Source organism: Rattus norvegicus, chromosome 19, assembly GCF_036323735.1.
Source record: "Rattus norvegicus strain BN/NHsdMcwi chromosome 19, GRCr8, whole genome shotgun sequence".
Lineage (NCBI taxonomy): Eukaryota > Metazoa > Chordata > Mammalia > Rodentia > Muridae > Rattus > Rattus norvegicus.
This window is the reverse complement of record NC_086037.1, coordinates 15,115,626-15,139,568: the sequence shown is the minus strand read 5'-3', so window position 1 is coordinate 15,139,568 and position 23,943 is coordinate 15,115,626. Positions and strand designations below refer to the sequence as shown.

The following is a 23,943-nucleotide window of genomic DNA, read 5'->3' as shown; positions in this document are numbered from 1 at the left end:
CACCAGTTACTATAAGTAGCCAAAGAGGTCTCCTGTCTCATCATGTGCAGGTGCATGAAATCACACCCAGAAATAGCCTGTAGGGTAGGTTGCGATGTGGGTGTGTATTATAGGTACAACCTGAAGCTTTGTGCTTAACATTTAACAGTTGCCACCGGATTCCTTAGGAGAAAGAATTGCATTCATTATGGTCCTGGCAACAATGTGGTGATCTGTTAGCAGAGGAAACTGAAATATTGGATCCACCAGTGAATGCACCCTCAGGCTGAGTGTGGGGCTCTCCTCTCTGCACCTAAGTTACAAAAGCAGTATTGCTTACAGGCCTCTCTAAGCTATAACGTCTGATTTCATCTGAAAAATAAAATAGTCAGCAATGTGTGTGTGTGTGGGGGGGGGTACAGCCAAAGGAGTTGGACAAGCCTAGAGACATAACTCAGTGGACAGAGTAAGAAACAAGCATCTTCACTCCTGTTTCATGGATCACCCCACAAAACACAAACGCATCTATCCTACTAAAAAAAAAAACAAGTTATTTTATTGAATGCATACACTAATACTGTTTACAGTATTGGTAGCAAAGCTCAGATTTTGGGGGCAGATCCATGACTTGAACTATCTTCCTGACAACATATAAAACAATAAATAAATAAATAAATAAATAAATAAATAAATAAATAAATAAGAAAAAACAGAAAAATAAAAAAACACAAAAAGCACAAGCCTTTCATGTGAAGTTACAGAAGAGTGATCCAGTGGTCACTTCTGACCAGGCCATTTTAGCTATGACAGTGCATAGTGAACCTTAATTTGATGGGTCCTATATAAAGCTTTGTGCAATATTGTCATTTTAACCAACCTCATCTAGAACATACATAACAACACAGGATATGATCACAATGTCCTTGCTGTGTATCAAGTTATTTTTCTATGTCCTTGATTGTCAGGCATATTACAGCAACAATCTGAGATGGCTGGTAGACTTGGAAGAAAGTGGATATGAAAGATCCCCGTTTGATATCAGTACAGCCATTTCTTACGAATGAGAATCTTTTAAGCTGGCCCTCGCTTAGCCCCTACACATTAGACAATAGACCAGAAAGTACAGAAAGCACATTCCCACCCACTCTCTAGGAAGCTGCCGGACCATAAGAACAGAGGGTACAGAACATATTTACTGCAGGGCAATTAGAAGACAGGAAACATCTCTGGGAAGCTGACTGACCACTATAGAAGTGAGATATCCTTGGTACTGAATGCAGCTGTGCTATAGGCTGACATAGCTATAGCCTTGTCCTGGGAACTCCAGAAGAGAAACACCTGCCAAGACAGATATCCTTGGTCCTTGTCCTGGGAACCCCAGGATAAGAAAACATATATCAAGTCAGACGTCCTTCATACTGAAATAGCTGCATTGATGTGGTTACGGCCTTATCCCAGGAATTCCAGGACGAGAAACATCTGCCTAGTTATCCTTGGCACGAAATAGCTGAGCTAAGGAAACTGTGTAATCTTAACTGACATTTTAAGCTGTATATTTCTGTTGTTTGAGGTTCCTCACATCCCTCCTGCGTGAGGACCGTGTCGAGCCCCAGTGCATTGGTATCCCAAAGTAAACCTCTTGTTTTTACATCAAGACTGAGTCCTGTGTGTTCATGGGGTGGTGATTGTCCTCAGGACTGGAGCGAGAGTCTCCTCTGTCTGAGGGTCTTTCAGATAAAGCTATAGTTGTGGGTTACACACCTCAGCTCTCATTGGCTAATGCTGTCCTCACAGTCCTTGGAGGCCCCTTTGTAAGACTACCTGTTGGAAAGTGGAAGCAGCTTTATTTGAGCTCAAAGTGAACAGGACGAGCAACTTAGAGAACAAGATGGGGTAATTGAGAACCTGTCTAAAACCAGCACTGAAACCCACCCTCCATTCAAAGCATCATCTACCAATTCTTGAATTTTTACCATTCTCTGCCAACCAGTCTTTCATTCAGGAAAGGTAGAAAAGAACTGGAAATGATCTTTGTATTCTAAGGACCTCGATCTGTCTTTCCTTAGGTCCACGTTAAGAACAAATGAAATGGGTATCACCATCTGAATAACTTAATATTACCTACTCAGCATTTCTAGCCTAATACTGTGCCTATGGCAATCTCAAGCTTCCCTGAGTGTTGCTGCCCCAGCAAGAAGAATGAAGTTCTATGGTCAATCCCCAGTGAACCTTTCAAGGGGTTAGAAGAAAGCCATCAGAGATACTGCACTTCTTTGTCCTTCGATTAAATCAAGATGATACAACGTGAATCTAGTGTGCTATTCCACCACACATCTTCCTCACAACCCCACCTATCTGAGGTCATTGCTTGGCAGAATTCATGCCCCACCATCTAGATATTTCTTGATTCATTGCTGCCAAGGGCCAGGTTTCCTGAGTTTTGTTTTTTATAGAATTGGGTGTAGTCAATCATAGTTGCCCTCTGTAAGAAATGACAAATATCTATAATAACTGAATATTCTGGAGGTTTTTATACTGGTTTTATTATACATATAACTGTGAAACGGAAAACATACATATTTCATCAATGAAATGAGTAAGATTGATTTAATGAACAGAAAAATGGATGGTACTTCAAAACTTCCATGATTACATATTATGTATTTAATTCCCTCCACAATAGCAAGAAACGGACATTATTATTTACTTAAACCGAGAAAATATTAATTGTTTGGCCTGCTTTTCTGAGCTTCCTTAAGGTATAGTTAATTGACAGAGCTGTGGTTTAAAATTAGGGTCCATATTCTTCTGTTTTAAATGTGTGCCTTTTCTTTCTATTTTTTTCTCCATCTTTATTAAATTGGGTATATCTTATTTACATTTCAATTGTTATTACCTTTCTGGGTTTCCAGGCAAACATCCCCCTAACACCTCCCCCTCCCCTTCTCTATGGGTGTTCCCCTCCTCATCCTCCCACCATTACCACCCTCCCCCCCCAAAAAGCCCCTTCACTGGGGGTTCAGTCTTGGCAGGACCAAGGGCTTCCCTTTTATTTCTAGTGGGTGCTGCTCTCCCTGCTCCGTGGGAAGTGGATGGGGGGAAGGCCCGGGCCTGAGGTGAGTTGGAACTGGGGTAGAAAGGCATAGGGCCTCCTAGGTGAGAATGCCAAACCACCACTGCTGCTGCAGCCACCATGGAGAAGCCTTTGTTCCTGCTGCAGGGAGGAGAGTCTGGTGCCCACAAGATGGCTGAAGGGGAGCTGAGAGTGGACAGCTTCATCACCCGCCTGCTGGAGGTATGAGGATATCGTCCGGGAAAAATTGTGCAGATGACTGGAGCAGAAGTCCGAGGGCTGTGTATCACGTCTCGTGAAATCTTTCTTAGCCAGCCAACAGCTGTGAACACAGGTTTCTTTTGGAGAGCAGGCCTGTGCAAGCCCAGAACCTAGGTGGCACAGTTCAAGCTACCCTTTTTCCATGGCCAATCTCAGATCATATTCAGAAAGTATTTCTTGGGCTAAAGAGATGGCTTAGTGGTTAAGAGCACTGACAGCTCTTCCAGAGGTCCTGAGTTCAAATCCCAGCAACCACATGGTAGCTCACAACCATCTGTAATGAGATCTGATGCCCTCTTCTGGTGTGTCTGAAGACAGTCACGGTGTACTTGTATATGATAAATAAATAAATAAATCTTTAAAAAAAAGAGTATTTCTTCCAGGTGATGGATTTTCAATTTATGGAATTGAACTAACTTACTCATGGTGGAAGTGACACAGAGAGTTAAAGTACAGAAGGAATAATCCAGAATGTCCACCAAAAGTTGCTGTCACACCAGGGCTTTTAAAAGCTCAGCTGCTAGAGAAGCAATGTAGTCTTTGGTTATTCTCAAGCTTAGGTCTTCTAGTCATTATAAGCTGACCATGACACAAAAAGAGTCATCTATATCAAAATAGAGAAGAGTAACTAGATTCACACCACACTATCACATTACTACTGTATTTGAGGTTCTCAGTTAATATCTAAGAACCTGGAAGAGGCCTGGGTCTTGCTACACAAACTCATGATTTATGTCCCCATTGTCAGCTGAGATTCTTCATGCAGCCTGGGGTCAAGGAGGTCATCCCACAAAGCACAAAACACCCATCTCAGATAAACATGTATGGTTTACTGAATCCAAAACATCCATGAATTTCAGGACACAATTAAATGTTGAAACCTAAGGATAATAGATAGAGAAGAGAATTAAGATTTCTAGTTCATAGATCCAGTAAACACCTTCAACAAATCATAGCAGCAAACTTTCATAAGGTAAAGAAAGAAAAGGCAATAAAGGTACAACAAGCCTACAGAACATCAAACTAATTGTACCAGAAAAATTCCTCCATTCACATAATAATTAAAACGCTAAATGCACAGATCAAGAAAGAACATTAAAAGGGGTAAGGTATAAATATCTAGTAACAAATAAATTCAGACGTATCTGAATTACACCAGACTTCTCAACAGAGATTCTAAAAGTCAGAAAATCTTGGGCAGATGTAATACAGACACAGGCTCCTATATCCAGCATAATCATCAATCACCATAAAAGGAGGAACCAGGATATTTCATGACAAAACCAAATTTAAAGAATTCTTTTCTATAAGAAAGCACAACAGAGGCTAATAGGAGGAAAACTCCAAGACAATGAACTAAACTATACCCAAGAAAAACCAAGAAATTAATCTTCTCTCAATAATTTAAAAAAAGAGAAGCACACAAACATAATTTCACCTATAACCAGAAAAAGAAGAGAATGCAGCAAACATTGGCTTTAATATCTGAACAGATCTTCTTTCCCTAATCCCCAAGCTCCCAGGGGCCAAAATGCCAGCCAAACTGTATGCAAGGATGCTCTATGGTACAAGCTGAGGCCTGTAGCCCCACCAAAGGCAGATCCTAGAGGTGTGAGGTGGGGATGGATATGTGTGGGTGCAGGAGCACTGTCACATAGGCAAAGCTGAGCAGAAACGGGATGTGAGGTTTGATGAGGGGAGTCTGGAAAGCAGGACAACAGTTGAAATGTAAATAAATAAAATAACCGATTAATAAAAAATAGCCAAAAATAAAATAACAAGTAAAAAGGTAAATGAAAATTAAACCAAACCAACCAAACAAACAAACAAAAATCCCTGTAGTGGATTGGCCTAATTCTGCTTGTATTTTAATGCTAATTTGTGGAACTCAGGACTGGTTAACCCCAAATAACTGACCCTGTTCCCAGTTAACTGTGATTATAAAGAAGCCAACAGCCAACAGCTGCACAGCAGAGAGATGGGGGAGGGGAGCTTTGAGGGCTTTGCTAGAGAGGATCATGAGGAGGGAAGAAGGAAGAAGAAGCTGCCAGAGAATAAAGGAAGAACATGTGTGATGGAGAGAAGAGAGGAAGAGGACAGCAGCCATGGTTAAGGGAGAGGAGAGCCTGGTCCTGAGGGCTGTCCAAGTGGAACAAAAACAGTCAAGATGCTACACAGCCTGTAAGAGTTGAGCGTTATTGTTTGGAAAGTAGATCTGGTACCATGGAGGACAGGCAGCTGCCCAGCTACTGTGCTGACGAATGCATACTAAAAATAAATTTAACAAAATATGAGTAACCAGTAAGACAGCTCTGTAGAGGATCCTAAAAGGAATACTTTAGTTTGAAGGGAAGGACAAAATACCAGAGAACACAGGGGATAAATTAATAAAACTAGGAAAGTTAATCAAAGAAGACTGGGAAAACCACAAAAATTAACAAAATGACAAAATTTAATACATAGGTTTAAATAATAATTACATATCACAAAACTCAATATCTAGGGTGGTGGGGCATGAATTCTGCCATGGTCTGAACTCAGAAAGGTGGGGTTGGGAGAAACATGTCTGGTTAAATAGTCCACCCACATTGTGTCAATGTGATTTAATCTAAGGACAAAGAAGTGGAGCATCTCTCATGGTTTTCTTCTAACCCCTTGAAAGGATCACTGGGGTGTGGCCTCAGTACTTCATACTTCTTGCTAGTTCAGCGAAACTCAAGGAAGCTTGAGATTGTCACAGCACAGTATTAGGCTAGATATACTGAGTAGATGATACTAAGTTGTTCAGATGGTGATATCCATTTGCATGTGTTCTTAATGTGGACCTAAGGAAAGAGAGATCAAGGTCCTTAGAATAGAAGGAACATTCCCAGTCCTTTTCTACCATTCCAGACTGAAAGGCTGGTAGGGGGAAAGTGGTAAATAATAAAGAATTAATAGATGATGCTTTGAATGAAGGGTTGGTTTTTGTGCTGGTTTTAGACAGGGTCTCAAGTATCCCATGTTGCCCTCTCCCTGGCTGGCCCGGTTCACTTTGAACTCAGATAAACCTGCTTCCACTTTCCAATAGATAGTCTTACAAGAGGGGCCTCCGAGGTCTCTGAGGACAGCATTAGCCTTTGACAGTTGAGGTGTGTAACCCACAACTATAGTTTTAGCCACTTTGTTCCATGTCTACCAGCTATTTCAGATTGTTGCTGTTCTATGCCTGACAATCAAGGACACATAAAAATAACCTGATAGAGAGCAAGGACATGGTGATCACATCCTTGCCTCTGCTGTATGTTCTGGATGAGGTTTGTTAAAATTCCAATATTGCAAAAAGCTTTATATAGGGCCCATCACATTAAGGGTCACTATGCAGTGTTTCATCTAAAATGGCCTAATCAGAACTGACCGCCAGACAACACTTCCTGCGAAGTTCCTATGAGAAGCTTAAGTTTTTTGTGTTTTTTCTTCTTCCTTCCTTCCTTCCTTCCTTCCTTTCTTTCTTTCTTTCTTTCTTTCTTTCTTTCTTTCTTTCTTTCTTTCTTTCTTTCGCTTCATAGGTTTAGAAGAATGTATTTTGGGCCACGGATCTGCCCCTAGTATCTTAGCTATGGATGTGATCAATCAGTGTTAGTGTGTGCATTCAATAAAATGTCCATTTTTGACTAAGGTAGATGCTTCTGTGTTTTGTGGGGTGACCCATTGTCAATGTGTAGTGAGTTGGGGCCCTGGGTATGGTCGCATACCCCCAGGACACAGGGGGTGCAGAGCAAAGGCATAAGAAACTGCACGCAGTTGTAAGCTTTATTAATCCTTATTAAGCTAAGAATATGCATTACTACAATTTTCATTGTGTCAAGATAACATAAGATCATTATTCCCAGGATACCAGGAACAATGAGGGAAGATTAAACAAAGAAAGACGAATAAACGAAAGCTTCTTCTAAAAATATTCATATAACAAATAACCTCTCTTATTATAATCAAAATATACTCACCATTACCAAGAGAGCGTTAGAACCACTTCCACAAAACGGGACACAGCAGAACATAATTTAAGGCCAAGTGAGAAAAACATTTTCTTCTCCAGGGCGGCATTCCAGGCCCTACTTGAATCTGGCACCAGGCCTTTCTTGACCCTGCCTGGGAGCTGCATCTCTATGTCTTAACAATTCCTTCTTTTTTCTTTTGTTTTAAAGTAACACTTTACATAACATAGCTAAAGGTCCTTGTAGGGGTTTAGTCATGTAAAAATAAAGCAACATAATACATAATGTACATAAGATTATGGCAAAACTAGCTCCTCCCATGCTATGGAAAATCCTTTGAAGCCAAGCCTTGGGATCTAATCCTGTCAATTGATCAGCCAATAATTTCGCTATTCCATATCTTCTAGCTGTTTACCAAAAGACATTCGAACATCATATTTCAAGGCATTAATTACTTTTGAAGCACTTTCATTACCCTCTAAATAGGCTTGAATTAACTTCCAATCATGTTCTGTGTCATTATCCATATATTTACTAACAGAAAAGTAGTAGGATTTCATCATGATAAGCAATATAAGCCCGATAACTGGCATTGGCCGCAGCAGAAGAGACCATGAGTAAAACACACATTGCTAAGAATAAGTGCTCAGCCGTAAAGGACTTTCCTGAAGGAGACAAAATTATTCCTTTCAGTGCTTAATCGCTTCACCTGACCCCACATAGGTAATAGGGTTGTCACTACACGGATCCTTATCCATTGTTGTTTGTGGACACTAAGAGAAGCCAGGGCCTCAGTAATGGAGGACACCTCCTCATCTCCTGAGAACATCCATCAGGAGAAAATGTAGCTGGTTTAACTGGATTCCTTTGAGGGTAGGGAGCAGTTCTTATTATTCTGTGCTTGGATCCATCTCCCGGGTAACCAGAATAGTCTCCCATCCTGTAATGAGACAAAACCCTCTCCCCTATATACAATGATGTCCTTTCCTGCCATTCAGCATCCCGGGCAATTTTTATCCATACTGTCTTTTCCATGCCTTCTTGGGGGAAGTTCAACAAAGTGTCTATTGGCTCTTGATATAACTTCACCTTGTGGTAAATTAAGAAAATTAATAACGTATAATGCTTGTGCCAATATAGCCCTGGGACTGGTCTGCAAACTCCATTCAGGTTGCATAAGGCCATCTCTTTTCCCCCTTTTTAATTTTATAATTTGTCATTTCAGGGTATGGTGAATTCTTTCAACAAAAGCTTGGCCTTGTGTATTGTGTTCTGTACCAGTAATATGTACAATATGATATCGTTGACAAAATTGTTTATATTGATAAGAAATATATGTTGTCCATTATCAATTTTAATTTTAGAAGGCAGTCCCATAACAGCAAAAGTTTCCAATAGATGCTGTATAACATGAGCAGTGCGTACTCCTGGAAATGGTGTAGCCCACACAAATTTTGAAAAATTATCTATGCTTACATCTATATGTGAAAGGCGACCAAACTCAGAAATATGGGTTATATCGATCTGACACGATGTATTAAGTTGCATCCTTCTGGGATTAATTTGAGATGGAATACATTTTATACGTGAAGACTGACACATAGGCAATTAGCAATAATTTGTTTGGCTTGAGAATAGGGAATCTTATATTTAATATGTAAATATCCTGTATTGGCATGATTATGACTGTGTTCTTCTGGGGTAGCAAATGCCACTAATTGATCTACCATATGATTGCCAAGTGTTAAAGATTCTGGAAATTTTGAATGTGATCTAGTATGTGTAATGAATATTCTAGAGTTTCATAATAACAATAGTCCTTTAATATGTGAGAATAACATTTAATATAGGCTTAGATGTAGAAACAACAGCAGTCGCAATATTCTGTACTACTCCTACAACATAAGCGGACTCAGCTATAATATTTTTACATCATGAGTAAAATCCTGGAATACATTAATTACCGCTAATAATTCATTTTGTTGTACTGACCCAAAAGAAGATTCTTGTCCCCAAAATTAATCTTTGGTCCAATAAGCCATCTTGGTCTTAGAGCCATCTGTAAACACAGTAAGGGCTGATGGTAATGGATCAACAGAAATTAGTGTATTTATCAAATTTTTTTTGTTTTTTAAAGCAATCCCACAATTTACTATGGAGAGGATGAAATTCAACATTTCCAGTGTAAGAAATCATGGCTAATTGAAAAACCTCAGACATCTGCATTAAATATTCCCCTTTATCTTTGCTTAATGGGAAAACAATAGCAGCACAATCATATCCCCACAGAGTAACAGGTCTTTGTATGCCTTGCTGAATAATTAAAGAAATTTGTTCCTCATTAATTGTTAATGTTTGGTTAAAGTTTTATTTAATATAAACCCATTCTAAAGGCAACTCATCCTGAGCGAAAGTGCCTGTAGGATATTCAAGAGTATTTAAACATATAATTTAATAACTCTATCTGGATCAATACGTGCCAAATATGCATCTTTCCATTTTCAGAAAAGATACCCTTGCATGCCTTCATATAAGCATTAATATCCCCAGCCTCCTTTATAGGTAATAATGCTCTCCTGTACTCTTCATTAGCATTTTCAAAAGCAAGCATTTGCAGCAGTTGTCCTCCAGCTACCTCTCCTACCATTGTTCTTTCCAATGTTAATTTTAATATACATAAAAACTTAATATATGGTTCATAGAAAGCTACTACCTTTTTCAACCAACCAGTATCATCCTTTATAATAAGTCGGTTGGGCCACACCTTGAATCGATGCTGGCCTAATTATAGGAAAAGAAAAAGCAGGTGAATTCGTCATTATCATCTTGTGAATCTAATGGTCAACATGCCATCCTCGGGAAAAGACTTAGAAAAACCTGCTTCAGGCAGTGGTGCAGAGGGCAAAACTTTTACTTTCGTTTTGTCTTAATGAAGCTCTAGCTTCTTGTTCTGTATTCGTTATTACCCTGTCTGCATTCATGGCCTTGAACACAGTAAAAATTACAGCCCAAAGAGACCAGAAATTGGAATCTTTTTGCCCTGCCTGACAGCCTTTTTCTCCTTAACTTTCACTTTGACCCAGATATCAGAATCCCTGGAACCCTCGTAAGGGAACCATGGAGTGTACTCCTGCTGTCTCTAAACACTTTTCTAAACCAGACTGATAGACATGAATTCCCTGCACTCTTAAAGATGCTTAAGCATAGCGAGATGAAGAGAAGATTTATCTTGTCCCATTTCCTTGTAATAAATTGTACTTACCTTATCTGACTGTCCAGACTTACCTTCAGGGACCCTGTTCCAGTGCCATAGGTCGACGTCTAGGGTGTTGGGAGCCCTGCGTCCGGTCGCATTCCTTTCTGTGTTTCCCGATGCTCAGTGGCCATGCCACTCCAGCATGCTTTGAAATGAACCAGTCCGCCGACACCACCACCACCATCACCACCACCACCACCACCACCACCACCACTACCACCAATTTGGTTTTGTAAATAAAGTTTTATTGACATCGCCATACTCAGCATTTACATCCTGTTCAGTGCTGCTTCTGGCTGCAGCTGCAGGGCTTAGGAGCCACAGAGCCCTTTAGGCTCCCGGAGCTGAGAGCATTGACCTTTGCCTTGTTTGTGAAAGAGGTGACTGACCCCTGTGCTCAAGGTGGCCTTTCCGTGCCCTTTAACCCATAGCATAGGTCTCTGTGCCATCCTCTCCCTTTGCTGTGGTGTGCACTTCCTGGTACATTTCCGTTAGCTCTTGACATTTCCAGAGCATTGGGTCTTGCAAATTGAATTTGCATGGCACCAGGAATAGACCTGATGGCAGGGTGTAGGACATTCCCTATGGGGACCCTGCCCAGGGGCATAAGCTTACTTTTCCAGTCAACTCCCTGAACAGTGAGCCTTTGTGGGACAAGGTACTTCACGACATGACTTGACCTCTCTGCAGTGCACCCAATCCCTGCTTGGCTCAGATGTCCCCCAGAGAGGTTGTGTGAGTGTCCCCAGTAGAGGCAGCACTCTGTGTGGTGGCATTGCCATGGCATCCAGGAAAGTCAAAACCAGAGGGACATGTCGGGCAGTTGGAAGCAGATGTCTGCGTCCATGGAGAGAAGGATGGGCTAGACACTCCTACAGGGGGTGAGCTGAGAAGCACTTCCTTGGCTTTTTCACAGCCATGTAGGCTGCATGCCATGCTGTGTACCCATGCTGTGCTGAAGCCCCAGACTTTGAGTCTCCCACAGCTGCTGTGTCCTGGGGCCAGGGTAGGATTAAGCAGACTTCAGCAGGAGAAAGGTGAAAACCCTGGTTGTGGGGTTGGGATGGCACAGTCATAAAACTCCTGCACATGAGGCCCCTGACTTAGAGCCGTATAGCAGCTGTGACAAGCCAGCTCTGGTGACACTCATCTGCAATGCCAGGCCATGGGGGGTAGAGGCAGTAGGATCAGTTGTTTAATTATCCTTGGCTACACGGCAAGTTAGAGGCCAGCCTGGGCAACTTTGTCTATGAAAATAAGACAAAACTAGGTCTTGACTCTGAGCATCACTGCCTGTACCTGGCACGGTTGCCCCACCCCAGGTAAGAAACCCCTCTGTCCAGAGGCCATAACTGCAGGAGACCCCTGGCCAAGTGTCTATACCGCGCCTTGTTTGACTGGACTGTGCTGAGGACCAACCACACTCTCAACAGGAAGGACATGGGAGAGGCTGTTTCTGTGAGGTCCCAGGCCCTGAGACGGCCAAGAATAAACCCTGTCCTTGGGAAAGCCATGGAGACTAGGAACCCATGGGATCTCTGCAAACACCAGGGCTGGCAGAGGACTCTGATCCTCTACAGCAGCTGCTCTCAATCTGTGGGTTCTACATCAGCGCTCCTGCACACCAGACATTTACACTACAGTTCCTCACAGTAACAAAGTTACACTCATGAAGTAGCTCGCCAATAAGTTTATGTTGGGATGACAACGACATGAGGAACTGAAATAAAGAGTCACAGTGTTAGGAAGGGTAAGAACCGCCATTCTATAGGAACCCAGGCATCTGCACTCGGTGTCTGGAAGTGTGATAGGCTAGGCTTCACCCTCAGCGATGCCAGCATGTGGGCACCAAGCCCAGGTTCCACCCCAATGCTTCCTGGATATGTGCAGGCCTGGTTCCATCAAGAAGTAATAAAGGAACCCTTGGCAAAAAAACAGTGGGTACCAAACAGGTCAGCAAAAGACATCCCCTCTTCTGCAACTCCTCTCAGGACGGCTAGTCTTCCCAGGAGGCCCCGGCTATATCAAAACCTTGTCTCCCAGTGCTTGCCCATTGGTGTCTTGGCCATTTTCAGATTTGAGGACTTTGAACAGAATAGCTTCCAGCAGATTTGCATCAATGAATCCAACAAGTAGTTGCAGTCCTACTTCACCCAGCACATCTTCAAGCTGGAGCAGGTGAGAGTGGACACCTATTCCCCAGCACAGCCCGGCCATCACCCTGAATGTCAGCTGTGTCCCTCAGTATCAGCAGGATGGGGCCTGGGCACCGTAGGTTCCCCAGGACCTAAAGCTATGTCCTTGAACTCAGTGCCATGCTCAGCCCTTCCAGCCTCTTTCAACCCTTCTGGAAGCTCAACTGCTCCGGCAGCAAGGCAGCAGTGTGCACATTCTGTCACGTCATTTGTGTGTGTCTACAGGAGGTCAGAGCCTGTCCCCTCTGGTCCTTTCTTTTGCTGTATTTGCCTTTCTGAGGAGGCAGCACCCACAGGTATGGGAGGCAACCACATGCATATTCTGCAGCCATGTCTGATTCCTCTGAGGCTCAGTCCCACTTACACACCTACCCTCCAACCTCCCCCCTCCATGTCACCCCTGGGGCTCTGTAAACCTTCCTGCTTTCTGTCTTTATATAACTGGTGACACTGCAGCCCTCAGTGGTGTCATACAGTGTTAGTTTGTCTTTGCACTGCCTGGAGGTCTGACTTAGGAGAATGGCTACCATTCTCATTCCTGTTCAAGGATCAGAATCTGAATCCTATGTAAGGCTGAATAATATTCCAGCACATGGCTGGGCCATGTTGAATTCACACAGTCACCTATGGATTTTATGTTTTGGCTTGTAAACACACACATATAAGACTCAAGTGACACCCAAGTGGAGAATTGCTGGAGTCCTCCATGGCTTTCTGAACTGTCTGAGAGACCATCCTGTCCACAGTGTATAGGGCACCATCTACTCATAGCTCACACAGCATGAGAAGATTAGTGAGGGTTAACCTGGCTTCTCTGTCTCCTACTTTCTGCCACACTAGCCCTAGCATCTTTCTGTATTGCAGTGAATGTTTAGAACCCAGGAGGATGGCAGCTTCCTTGCTCAAATATAGCAAGTTCCTCCTTGCCTGCTTTGAGACTGAGTCTCATGCAGCCCAGGCTGGCTTTGATCTCACCATTAGTTACGATGGCCATGAACTCCTGGTTCTCATGCCTCAGACGTCTCTGAGCGCTGGGTGTCAGGTATGCACCACTCTTAAGTCCTGCCACTGGGACAAGAGTGAGCAGAGCCAGCTCTGAAGCACACACTTTGCTGGTGTCAGGGATGACTGACTTATGATCCTGTCTTCCTTGCCCATGGCCCTTCTCCTTGGTGCATGCCATCCTTCCTCCCTGTGACTCATGGGGGACACCAAGCCTGAGGATGTCAGGAAGAAGTTTACTTACTTCACTGGGTTGGAGGCTGTTAGGTTCCTGCGTCAGTAGGTGCGATTCAAGCTAGAAGGTTTGTGGCATGAGAAACTGGAACAGAACTGGAATGGCAGGAACAATCGTCGCCTGGCTCTGAGAAGAACAGGTGGGCAGAAACTCATCGTTGGGCAGGTAGTGAGCTCAAGACCAGGCTGGGCATTGCTCAGTGCACGTGAACAGGTGTGCTTACATGGACATGTGTTTCCCCCACATGGTCACCACTTATCCAGGCACGGTGAATACTCCAAGGAGCTTTTTATGTTTTAACATTGTGTGTGTTTGTGTGTCCATACATACATATACACACATACATTCGTACATAAACACGAATACAGGTACCTGAAAACACATGCATATACATGACTATACACATTCATGCTCATGCACAGATATATACACACCTACATGCATACACACATACATACACACACATACACACATACATGCATACACACATACACATATACATACACACATACACACACATACAATACATATACACACATACAAATACACCTATACACACATATAGACAGACATATACACACATATACATATACACGTATACACATACATGCATACACACATTCATATCCACACGTACATACAGACATATACATATATACTCACATACATGTAAGCACATGAGTGGAAGCCAGAGGACAGCTTGTCCCTTGGTTCTCTCCTTTTTACCACGTGGGTCCTGGGGATTGAGTCAAGCTCATCAGACTTGACAGCAAGCCCCTTTAACTGTAGAGCCCTCTCATTGGCTGCCAGTTGCCTCTTTCCACAAATTCTATCCATGGTGGAATGTTTACAGTTGTTATTCTCATGATTCCTTCAGCAATAGCGCAGACATCATTTACACTGCATTAGGAGTTATAATTCATGTAGATGTCAGGAGAGCTGGAGGCGTGCATGAAGAAGAGAGCCCACTTTCAATGTCATTATGTGGTATTGCCTTAGGCCCTTTTATACACTCCCCTGGCTTTGTCTGAGTATATGTTTGAGGTCTCTCTATGACTGTGCAAAGAAGTAAGAGATAGGGCTGGGCCACAAAATAGGAAAGTACTTGTTCATCCAAAAACAAAAACAAAAAACAAACAAACAAACAAAAATAGCTCTAGGGTTAAATATTGGTGCTAGTACTGAACTACACAGCCAGAAGGTATTTTTCTAAGTAAATAACACAATATTGGGGATGACAATATGATCAAATATCCTACAACATAAGTTTGCAATGTTACCTACATTTTATAAATCAAGTCTGACCACCGTTTTGGTTGTTTCCAATCCTGTCTGAGTGCATCATCACGGGAATCCCAAGGAAAATCAGAAATGGGTTCTTGAAGCTGTTGCACAGGGCCAGTATAGACCTAAATACCACAGAGGAAACCTTGATTCTTATCACAAGGGATCATTCACCATCCCTCTTGTCACATAACTTATGAAAAGAGGTCACCTTTCCTAAACTTAGCCTTTTTCCCGAGTGCTGCAGAAGGGAAGACCTGGTGTCAAGGGGTCTGGATTCAAACCACAGGACACTGAATTCATTTAAATAGGTGTAGTTTATTAATGCACACACCAATACAGTTCAACCAGAGCAACAGCTCACAACTGTGTACTGGACATTGCTAGGCCCCGCTCATTGCAAAATCCACATGGGCTGGTGCACAAGTGTTGGAAATGCTTCGGTCTGTGGGCCCTGACTCAGGCCATTTTACACATAATTGTTCCTATTTTCCTTGAATCTATTGGGTCCTATGTGAAGAATACACTTGGGGAACTTGTTAAGATTAACACACCTCATAACATACAGAACATAACAGGGTATGTGACCAGCACCACACAGTTCAACGTCAGAGTTTTTTGTTCTTTGTTAGTGTTTTTCTTGGCATCCATGATGTGGAGGCGTATTACAGAGCAATAGGAAAGAGCTGGCTGCTGTGTAACAAATTCACTGCTATTAAGGTAGGTATGGGGGCAAGACCTCAGCAATAGCCCTTAAGATCGGAAGGAGATGATGTGTTTAATAACTGAAAGGAGCTGCCTCAGCTGTGTTTCTCTGCCTGCTCAGTGCCCATTCAACATCACTCTGTCCCTGAAGAGGAACTCAAGGTCTGCCCCCAGCTGCCTGTGAGCCAGGAAGAGGCACAGAAAGGCAAGGCCACAGCACTGGTTTCCAATCCCTCAGTAATGCTGGATTTCCAATAATGTACTTGTATACACAAATACACTGTGGTAAGTTGCAATAGATACTAATCATTTCTCACATAGGGCAGCAGTTGATTGCCTACAACTAATTCTATTAAAAAAAAAGAAACCTGGCTCTTATAGAAATATATAAAGAAATATTTAGGATGGTGGGGGATGAATTCTGCCATGGACTGAACTCGTGGAAGTGGGGTTGGGAGAAAGATGCATGATTAAATAGCCCACCAGGTTCACATTGTGTCAACTTGATTTAATCTAAGGACAAAGAAGTGGAGTATCTCTGATCGCTTTCTTCTAGTCCCTTTAAAGCATCACTGGGGTTTGAACTCAGAACTTCACACTTCTTGATGGGGCAACTACACTCAAGGAAGCTTAAGACTGTCATAGGCACAGTATTATGCTATATATACAGAGTAGATAATACTAAGATGTTCAGATGGTGATGTCCATTTGTATGCACTCTTAATGTGGACCTAAAAAAAGAGAGATCAAGGTCCTTAAAATAGAAAGATCAGTTCCAGTTTTTTTCTACCATTCCAAACAGAACGACTGGTAGGGAGAGAATGGTAAATAATCGAGAATTCATAGATGATGCTTTGAATGAAGTGTGGATTTCTGTGCTGGTTTAAAACAGGGTCTCAAGTATCACATGTTGCCCTCTACCTGGCTGGCCAGGATCACCTTGAGCTCAGATAAACCTCCTTTCAGTTTGAAATAATTAGGCTTAAAAGAGTGGCCTCCAAGGACTGTGCAGACAGCATTAGCCTTTCACAGTTGAGGTGTGTAACCCACAACTATAGTTTTAGCCATGTTTTTCCATGTCTACCAGCTATTTCAGATTGTTGCTGTTCTATGCCTGACAATCAAGGATGCAGAAAAATAACCTGATACAGAGTAAGGACATGGTGATCACATCTTTGCCTCTTCCGTACATACTGGATGAGGTTTGTTAAAATTCCAATATTGCAAAAAGCTTTATATAGGGCCCATCACATTAAGGGTCACTATGCACTGTTCTATCTAAAATGGCCTAATCAGAACTGACTCCCATATAACACTTCCTGCAATCCTCATATGAGAAGCTTGAGCTTTTAGTTTTGACTTTGTCTTTTCTCGTTCTTTCTTATTTTTTGCTATATAAGTTGAGACAAAGGTAGTTAAGGCCATGAATTTGCCCCCAAAATTTGAACTACGGATGTGATCAATCAGTGTTAGTGGGTGCATTCTATAAAGTATTCATTTTTTACTATTATAAATGTGTTTTACTATGATAAATGTGTTACTACTTTTGTGTTTGGTGTGGTGGCCATTTCCCAGTGTACAGGTGCTGGGACCTTGCTCTATCCACTTAATGATGTTTATAGCCTCATTTTAGACATTTCTGTGCACCCTCTATATCTCTTGTTTATTTTATTTTTCTGATAGAAGCTCATGGTACATCTTACTCAGGCCTGTGATCAGTGCTCCTTTAGCGACATTGGTGCAGAGAGCAGAACCCCACAAGCAGCATGAGGTTCCCTTCACTGATGTCTCCAATATTGCATTTTCCTCTGCCAACTGGTCTCCACACTTTTCCTAGCACCTTAAAGACTTCAACTCTTTCTCCTAAGGAATTTTCTGGCAATTGTCGATTGCTAAGCACATGACTTCATGAGTGTTCCCTTAACACACACCCATGTTGTAACCTACCATGCAGACTATTTCTTGATGTGATATAAAGCACCTGTACATAATGAGACAGGAGAACTTTTGACTGCATATTCAAGCTGGTGTGAAATCTCAGGAAGTTTAATGGCTAACATTGGTGAATGAGGACAATTTGAGTTAGTGAGACATTTTTTGGGAAAGATTTGAAAGGAAACATTCATTTAGATGCATAGGAATTACTAAGGTTTTTATAATCAAGCCTTGAGGAAAATTTGGCTTTGGAAGCAGGAGATGCTCAGTGGCTTTGCCCCAGGAAAGTCTCCTGGAAAGGGCACCTCTGCTTATGCTCAGTACAGGGAGAATATTAGCAGGAGGCAAAGTCTGCTCCCCATGACATCAGCTGTCCCTTCTTGGACATTCTATTGTCTCCTAGAGAGTTCTGGCATCCTCTGTGATGTCACCAGTGTTGTAGTGACAATCAGTGCCCTAGTTTCTCTCAGTCTGAGTCTGGCAGTTACAAGCTAAGACATGTTTTCCCGTCTTCGCAAGCGTTTTGGGAGGGGGAACGTCGATTCTGGAGAGACTAGAGTGAAGGAGTCTGGCCTTTCGTCTCAAAGTAATGATGGACAAAGACAGCACTTCTGGGGAATGTGGAGTAAGTTCTGGGCAGTGTATTTTGAGCTTCCTGCCAGGGTGGCTGCAGGCTTATGCTGACCTTTCTAGCAATGGGCCACAACAACTGGAGCATCTGAAAAGGAATTGAATTTCCATGAATATCACAATTCCTGAAAGTCAGGATTTCAGAACTTTAGTTTCCCCATCCCCACTGGGAGGATATGGTAAGGCCAATGCTATTATACTGTGGACTTCTGGTCTTTACTTTTCAGTTCATTTGTTATGTTACATTGATATAATAACCTCATCAGTAGTCATGGAGGGTCCACCTTTTCTGAGTTTAGACAGGGCAGCAATGTATTTCACTATCATTGCTTCTTTAAATGCAGTGGGTATCTGACAGTAGTTACAGGGAGAGATTGTGCTCCAGGCAATAACCTTATGTTCTTAGACCTTCTCTGATTTCTTCTAACTGGCAGGGTCATCGTTAGCTTTATATATTAGAGTGTGTGTTACAAACATGTTTCTAAAATACCAAAACTATTTGGATCGTGTAGACCAAGATTCAGCCTGTAACCTATTCGCACTTCTGGGGCATTTGGTATTTCACATAGGGACACTGATAAGTCTGTTGAACATATCCTCCCCGGAAATGCGTTTTAAATCCAAAGTTGTTGGCTTAGAGTATCAGGGTAGGGCATCTGAGTGTCTCCAATCACTCAAGTTTTCTGGATGGTGAATTTATCATCTGAGTTCTGAAGCCACAGGAGTGAGGGTCCTGAAACCAAGCTGTACCCTGTTCAGCTGATGATAATCCTGGAGAAGCCATCTCCGTGGTACATGTAAGCACGTGATGTCCGGCATAGGGAACACCTGGCTGCTTATGTCTCTTGGTCTCTATAGAGTAGTGGGAGAACTGAGATCCCCTGAGGAGGTCTCTTAAGCATAGAACAAGCGCCTAGCAGTGACACTGGGTTCCTGACTTGTTCTCCTGTTTAGGCCTCACTGAGGTCTATGAACACTCTATGCATTCTCCCCATGCAGGTTCACTTGTGTTCTTCTACCTACAGACGCTGGGAGAGAAACATCATCCCCTGGCACTGAACTAAGCGAGAATCAGGCCAAGAAGGAAAAGGAGAGGCTGATTAAAGAGCTGCAGCTCATTACCGAGGAGAGAAATGACCTGAGAGATCGCCTGAGGTTTCTGACAGAGAGATCCATGAAGAACAGGTATGAATCGCTCCAAATGCTCTTGTTTCATTCCTGGGTCTGCAAGGTCACCTTCTTATCCTATTAAGGTTTTGGGTTCTAGAAAGCTGTGCCTCCCTAACCACCCTGTGCTAAACCTCACCTCCCATATAGTGGAGATTCAGAACCTGACCCTTCCTGAGGAGTGAGATTGAAAATGGACTCATCTGCTTCCATTTATTTTAAAGCAGAACTTGTGGTCTGAATGAAGAATTCAGGGATAAAGTCAGGGAGAGTGAGTTCCCAGTGTGCATTTGCAAAGCCCTTGACAGCTGGTGGCTTTGCAAGATTGTAATTGCAGTGAGTTTATGGTGAGTCTCTGTACTTGCTAGGCAGGTGACTGAGTGCTGGAAGATCCAGGCAGCAGCCTGGGGTAATTTAGGACCCACCCTGAGTTCATATATTCCTAAATGCCGATGTTCATTGTATTCTATCATTTGGGGCCAGGTCACACTTCAGGCCAAATCCATATTATGAAGACCTGGAGAGAATGGAGGAGGCGGTCATGTCAATTCTGCACAACTTAGAGATGGAGAACACTGAGGTCCATGAGAACAACCATAAGCTGAAGAAGGAGATTACCTTCTCTAGGTAAGTCCTGGTCAGAAAGGCTATCACTTGTGGAATGGCCATTTCTGACTTTCTTTGTTCTGGATTGGATGGTCTTCAGCTCTGGTTCTATCTCTTGTGCTATTTACCCATCAGTGTTCCAGGGTCATTAGGACTCAGTTTTCAGTTCCATAAAAGACTGTTACTCATCCCAGGATTGTCGAGGCATCTTCAAAAGGCTCTAGAGAGAACAGCACTGATTGAAGTCAGCAGAAGTTTATTAGGCTGACCTGGACCTATGGTGTCACACCAGGTTTTACAACACTCAGTGCGTGGACCACATGGTTAGCATGACCTTCTCTTGGTTCTACTGACCTCTTTTGAGGGTGTTGGCCCAGTACTAATTCATGTTGCCCCCATGCATTGGGCTTTCATGGATAGTTGTGGATCCATGTTCTTTCTCAGAGGTGTGGACACTAATTGGTGTCAGGCCAAGCAAACAATTTATTCTTCCCCGAATTAACTCTTTATGTTCTGTGCAGCAGCCTTATATGTATCAAGATGCATTTTATTAAGTCTTCATGGGTATCTGGGACCTGGTAGAGTTAGTGGGACTTGGGAGTAGGAATGGGAGAAAGGGCCAGCATGATCTTACTATGCAGACTGTATTTCCAGAAACCTGCTCAGCCAGCTCCTGATGGAGAACACATGTAGGAAGAAGTTGGTCCCACTGAAGCAGGAGAGCAAGGAGGTACATCTTGATTGTGCACTGAACCAGAAATATTTGGTTGACTTTAACAAGAAAGATAAAGACCATCAACGGACAGAACCAGCATTATCAGGTAGGGACCTGTTAGCTTAACAATATCTGATAAAATTTTCCAATTTGATACATCTTTGCTTCTCTTACCACCTTTCTAATTTACACTCACAACCAGCCAACCACCTCATGTAATGGAATTGTTCATTGCTCTGCCTATGCACAAGTATTCTGGGAAGTTAACCACTTTTCAGAAACTGAATTATTGTGCAAGCATATTTTGCTGCTCGTTTTGAAGCTGCAGTCTAGAAATGGTGACAGATGAATAACATATCATATTATTGCATATCCATGTGATACATTGGATCCTATGTAGAGTTTTGAACAAGTTCTTGGTTCTTTGACAAATGACACTCTGTGGTCATGTGATCTCTTGTGTAGGAAGCACCTTTGGGATAAGAACCAAGTGCAAATGTCAAATTAGTACTTGTCATTGGCTTTATCCTTGGTGACATATGGACATCTCCTTTCTTCCTGCAACCTGATGAGGTCTCTTGCCATTGCCCTGTTCTTGTTTTGCACTGGTATAAGTCTGGGTCCCATATTGTCAGCCCACATTACTGTGAGGCTCTCTGGAGATTTTGCCCTGCCCACAGAGTTAGCAACAATGATATCACTTAAAATGTCCATGTCGACTGTCCAATAGAACTGAGGTGGTAGAAGGCAGCATTCTGACAGCTGGCTTGCATTTCCCCACCAAATCAGTGTCTGAAAAACTGCCTTCCTCTCCCAGGTCTCAGAAAGTGCAAGAGAGCTGGAATTGGACACACAGCAGTAAGAGAGCTTCCTGAAGAATAAGTTGCTTTCTCAGGAGTCCCTGATGACCAACATCCTGAATGGTAACAACATTTTTTGGATGAGTATTCATCCTCTGAGTTAATTTGTCATTTCTTAGAGACGCTAAATTTATATACCACTAAGCCAGCCTGACTGATTGAAGTCTTACTTTCTTCTCAGAAAACAGCACTTGAGAGACAACTTGGGGGACCGCCTTTCATTATGTGGGCTAGAGGAGAAACAGCAATACATCTGTGCTTCTAAATGTTCCTTAAGAATATGCTTTTAGAAATATTTTTGTTATGATTTTAATTGAAGTTTTCTTTTTGTTGTTTCATATTTATATGTTCTTGTTACTATTTTTACTTTCAAATATTTTTAAATATTTTTATTCATTTTAATCCTGTTTTGTTGTAAAAATGTATTTGTTATGAATAAAAATTGAATTCTATCTCTTGACTCTTAAGACCATCATTCTTACTCAAGGGTTCTGTCCCCTCCTGTGGACTTAGAACTGACAGCTACACATGGATCTCTGCATGTTCCATGGATCCTGGGCTAATAAGTGAATTCAAAGTCACCAAGGGGTACTCAGTGTGACAGTGTCTTTTGTGTGGAGAATGTGGCTGTTCCTCGGACACACACTTTATGATGTAATCACTGACACACTTTACCCAATTGTTAGGGTCCATGTGGTTCTTCTGAGAGAGCAGCAGGTGCTCTACCCTGTGAGTCATCACCACATCTCCTGCAGGTGGCTTTTGTTATTCCACATGAGGTGCTGTATTAGGTGGACAGGATCACCTATGATTAAATAGAGAGATCTCAGGAGATGTGTGTTCACAGGGAACTTACTGAGCTGTGCGTGCTCAACGTGTTAGGTTGCCAGGCATCCCTACAGGGCTCTGGTGTCCCCACTGCTCATTGTGGGTCAGGATCGTCCTCCAGCATCACTTAGTGTCCATATTAGAGCAGATCATTCACCTGTTATCAATGATGACCATATGTATTCTGCACATCTGATAAAATACAGAATAGAAACTAGCTTCTTGTAGGCCAGCTTGGCATAATCAGTTTTTTGATTGTTAGCAAGAAAATTATTTTAATCTAAGCAGTTTAGGAAGGAACCTCCAGAGCATCCATAGTGAGTTTAGCTTGCAGCTGTGAACACAGGTTTCTTTTGGAGAGAAGGCCTGTGTAAGCCCAACCTAGGTGGGACAGTTCAAGCTACCCTTTTTCCATGGCCAATCTGGGATCGTATTGAGAATGTATTTTTTCCAGGTGACTGATTTCCAATTTGTGGAATTCATCTAACTTGCTGAGAGTGCAGGTGACTCAGAGAGTTAAAGTACAGAAGAACCAATCCAGTATGTCCACAAAAGCTTGCTGTCACCCCAGGGCTTTTAGAAGCTCAGCAGCTAGAGAAGCAATGTAGTATTTGGTTATTCTCATGCTTAGGTCTAGTCATTCACTATAAGCTGACCATGACACAAAAAGTGTCATCTGTGTCAAAACTAGTTGTAACTAGATTTACACCACACTATCACATCACTACCGTATTTGAGGTTCTCAGTTACTATCTAAGAACCTGGAAGAGGCCTGGGTCTTGCTACACAAACTCATAATTTATGTCTTCATGACACTGTGTGCTTTGTTCTGTTGATGCTACCATTGGCATACAATACCTTGGATACTTTGTGCTGACATCTGTGACATGAGACAATAGTTCATGTCATCCTATCCTGAATAAAATGTCCTTAGAGTACAGTGTAGTGGGAGGGGCCTTCTTTTCCTGTGAGATAGCAAAACATTTCCAGTCTTCAGTCAAGTCTGACAGCCATTGTCCAGTACCTGTCTTGAGTTGTCCACATTTTCAGCTAAGAGTCTTCATCCAGGCTGCTCTATAATTCTGTAGAAGATTAATAGGGTTCCAGCCCTAGGATTTAATTCAGTGTGACTGCACTTGCCGAACATGCTCAAAGCCCTGAGATCCACCCTAGCCCTCTGTGCTTTAGAGAAAGAAAATAAAGAACCACATTGCAGTTGAAGTTTCTCATCCAAC

At 42.4% G+C, this 23,943-nt stretch overlaps 2 protein-coding genes across 2 annotated transcripts in view; one reads left to right on the top strand and one right to left on the bottom strand.

Moving 5' to 3' along the window:
• Nucleotides 1-23,943, bottom strand: part of LOC134483152 (uncharacterized) — a 757,250-nt gene that overhangs the window by 679,331 nt on the left and 53,976 nt on the right. The window lies entirely within an intron of this gene.
• On the top strand, nucleotides 18,233-22,326 carry LOC134483154 (uncharacterized). The gene is made up of 5 exons (XM_063278409.1): nucleotides 18,233-18,527; nucleotides 19,558-19,717; nucleotides 20,183-20,326; nucleotides 20,960-21,126; nucleotides 21,838-22,326. The coding sequence occupies exons 1-5, from the start codon at nucleotides 18,401-18,403 to the stop codon at nucleotides 21,900-21,902; spliced, it is 663 nt and encodes a 220-aa protein (XP_063134479.1). The 5' UTR covers nucleotides 18,233-18,400; the 3' UTR covers nucleotides 21,903-22,326.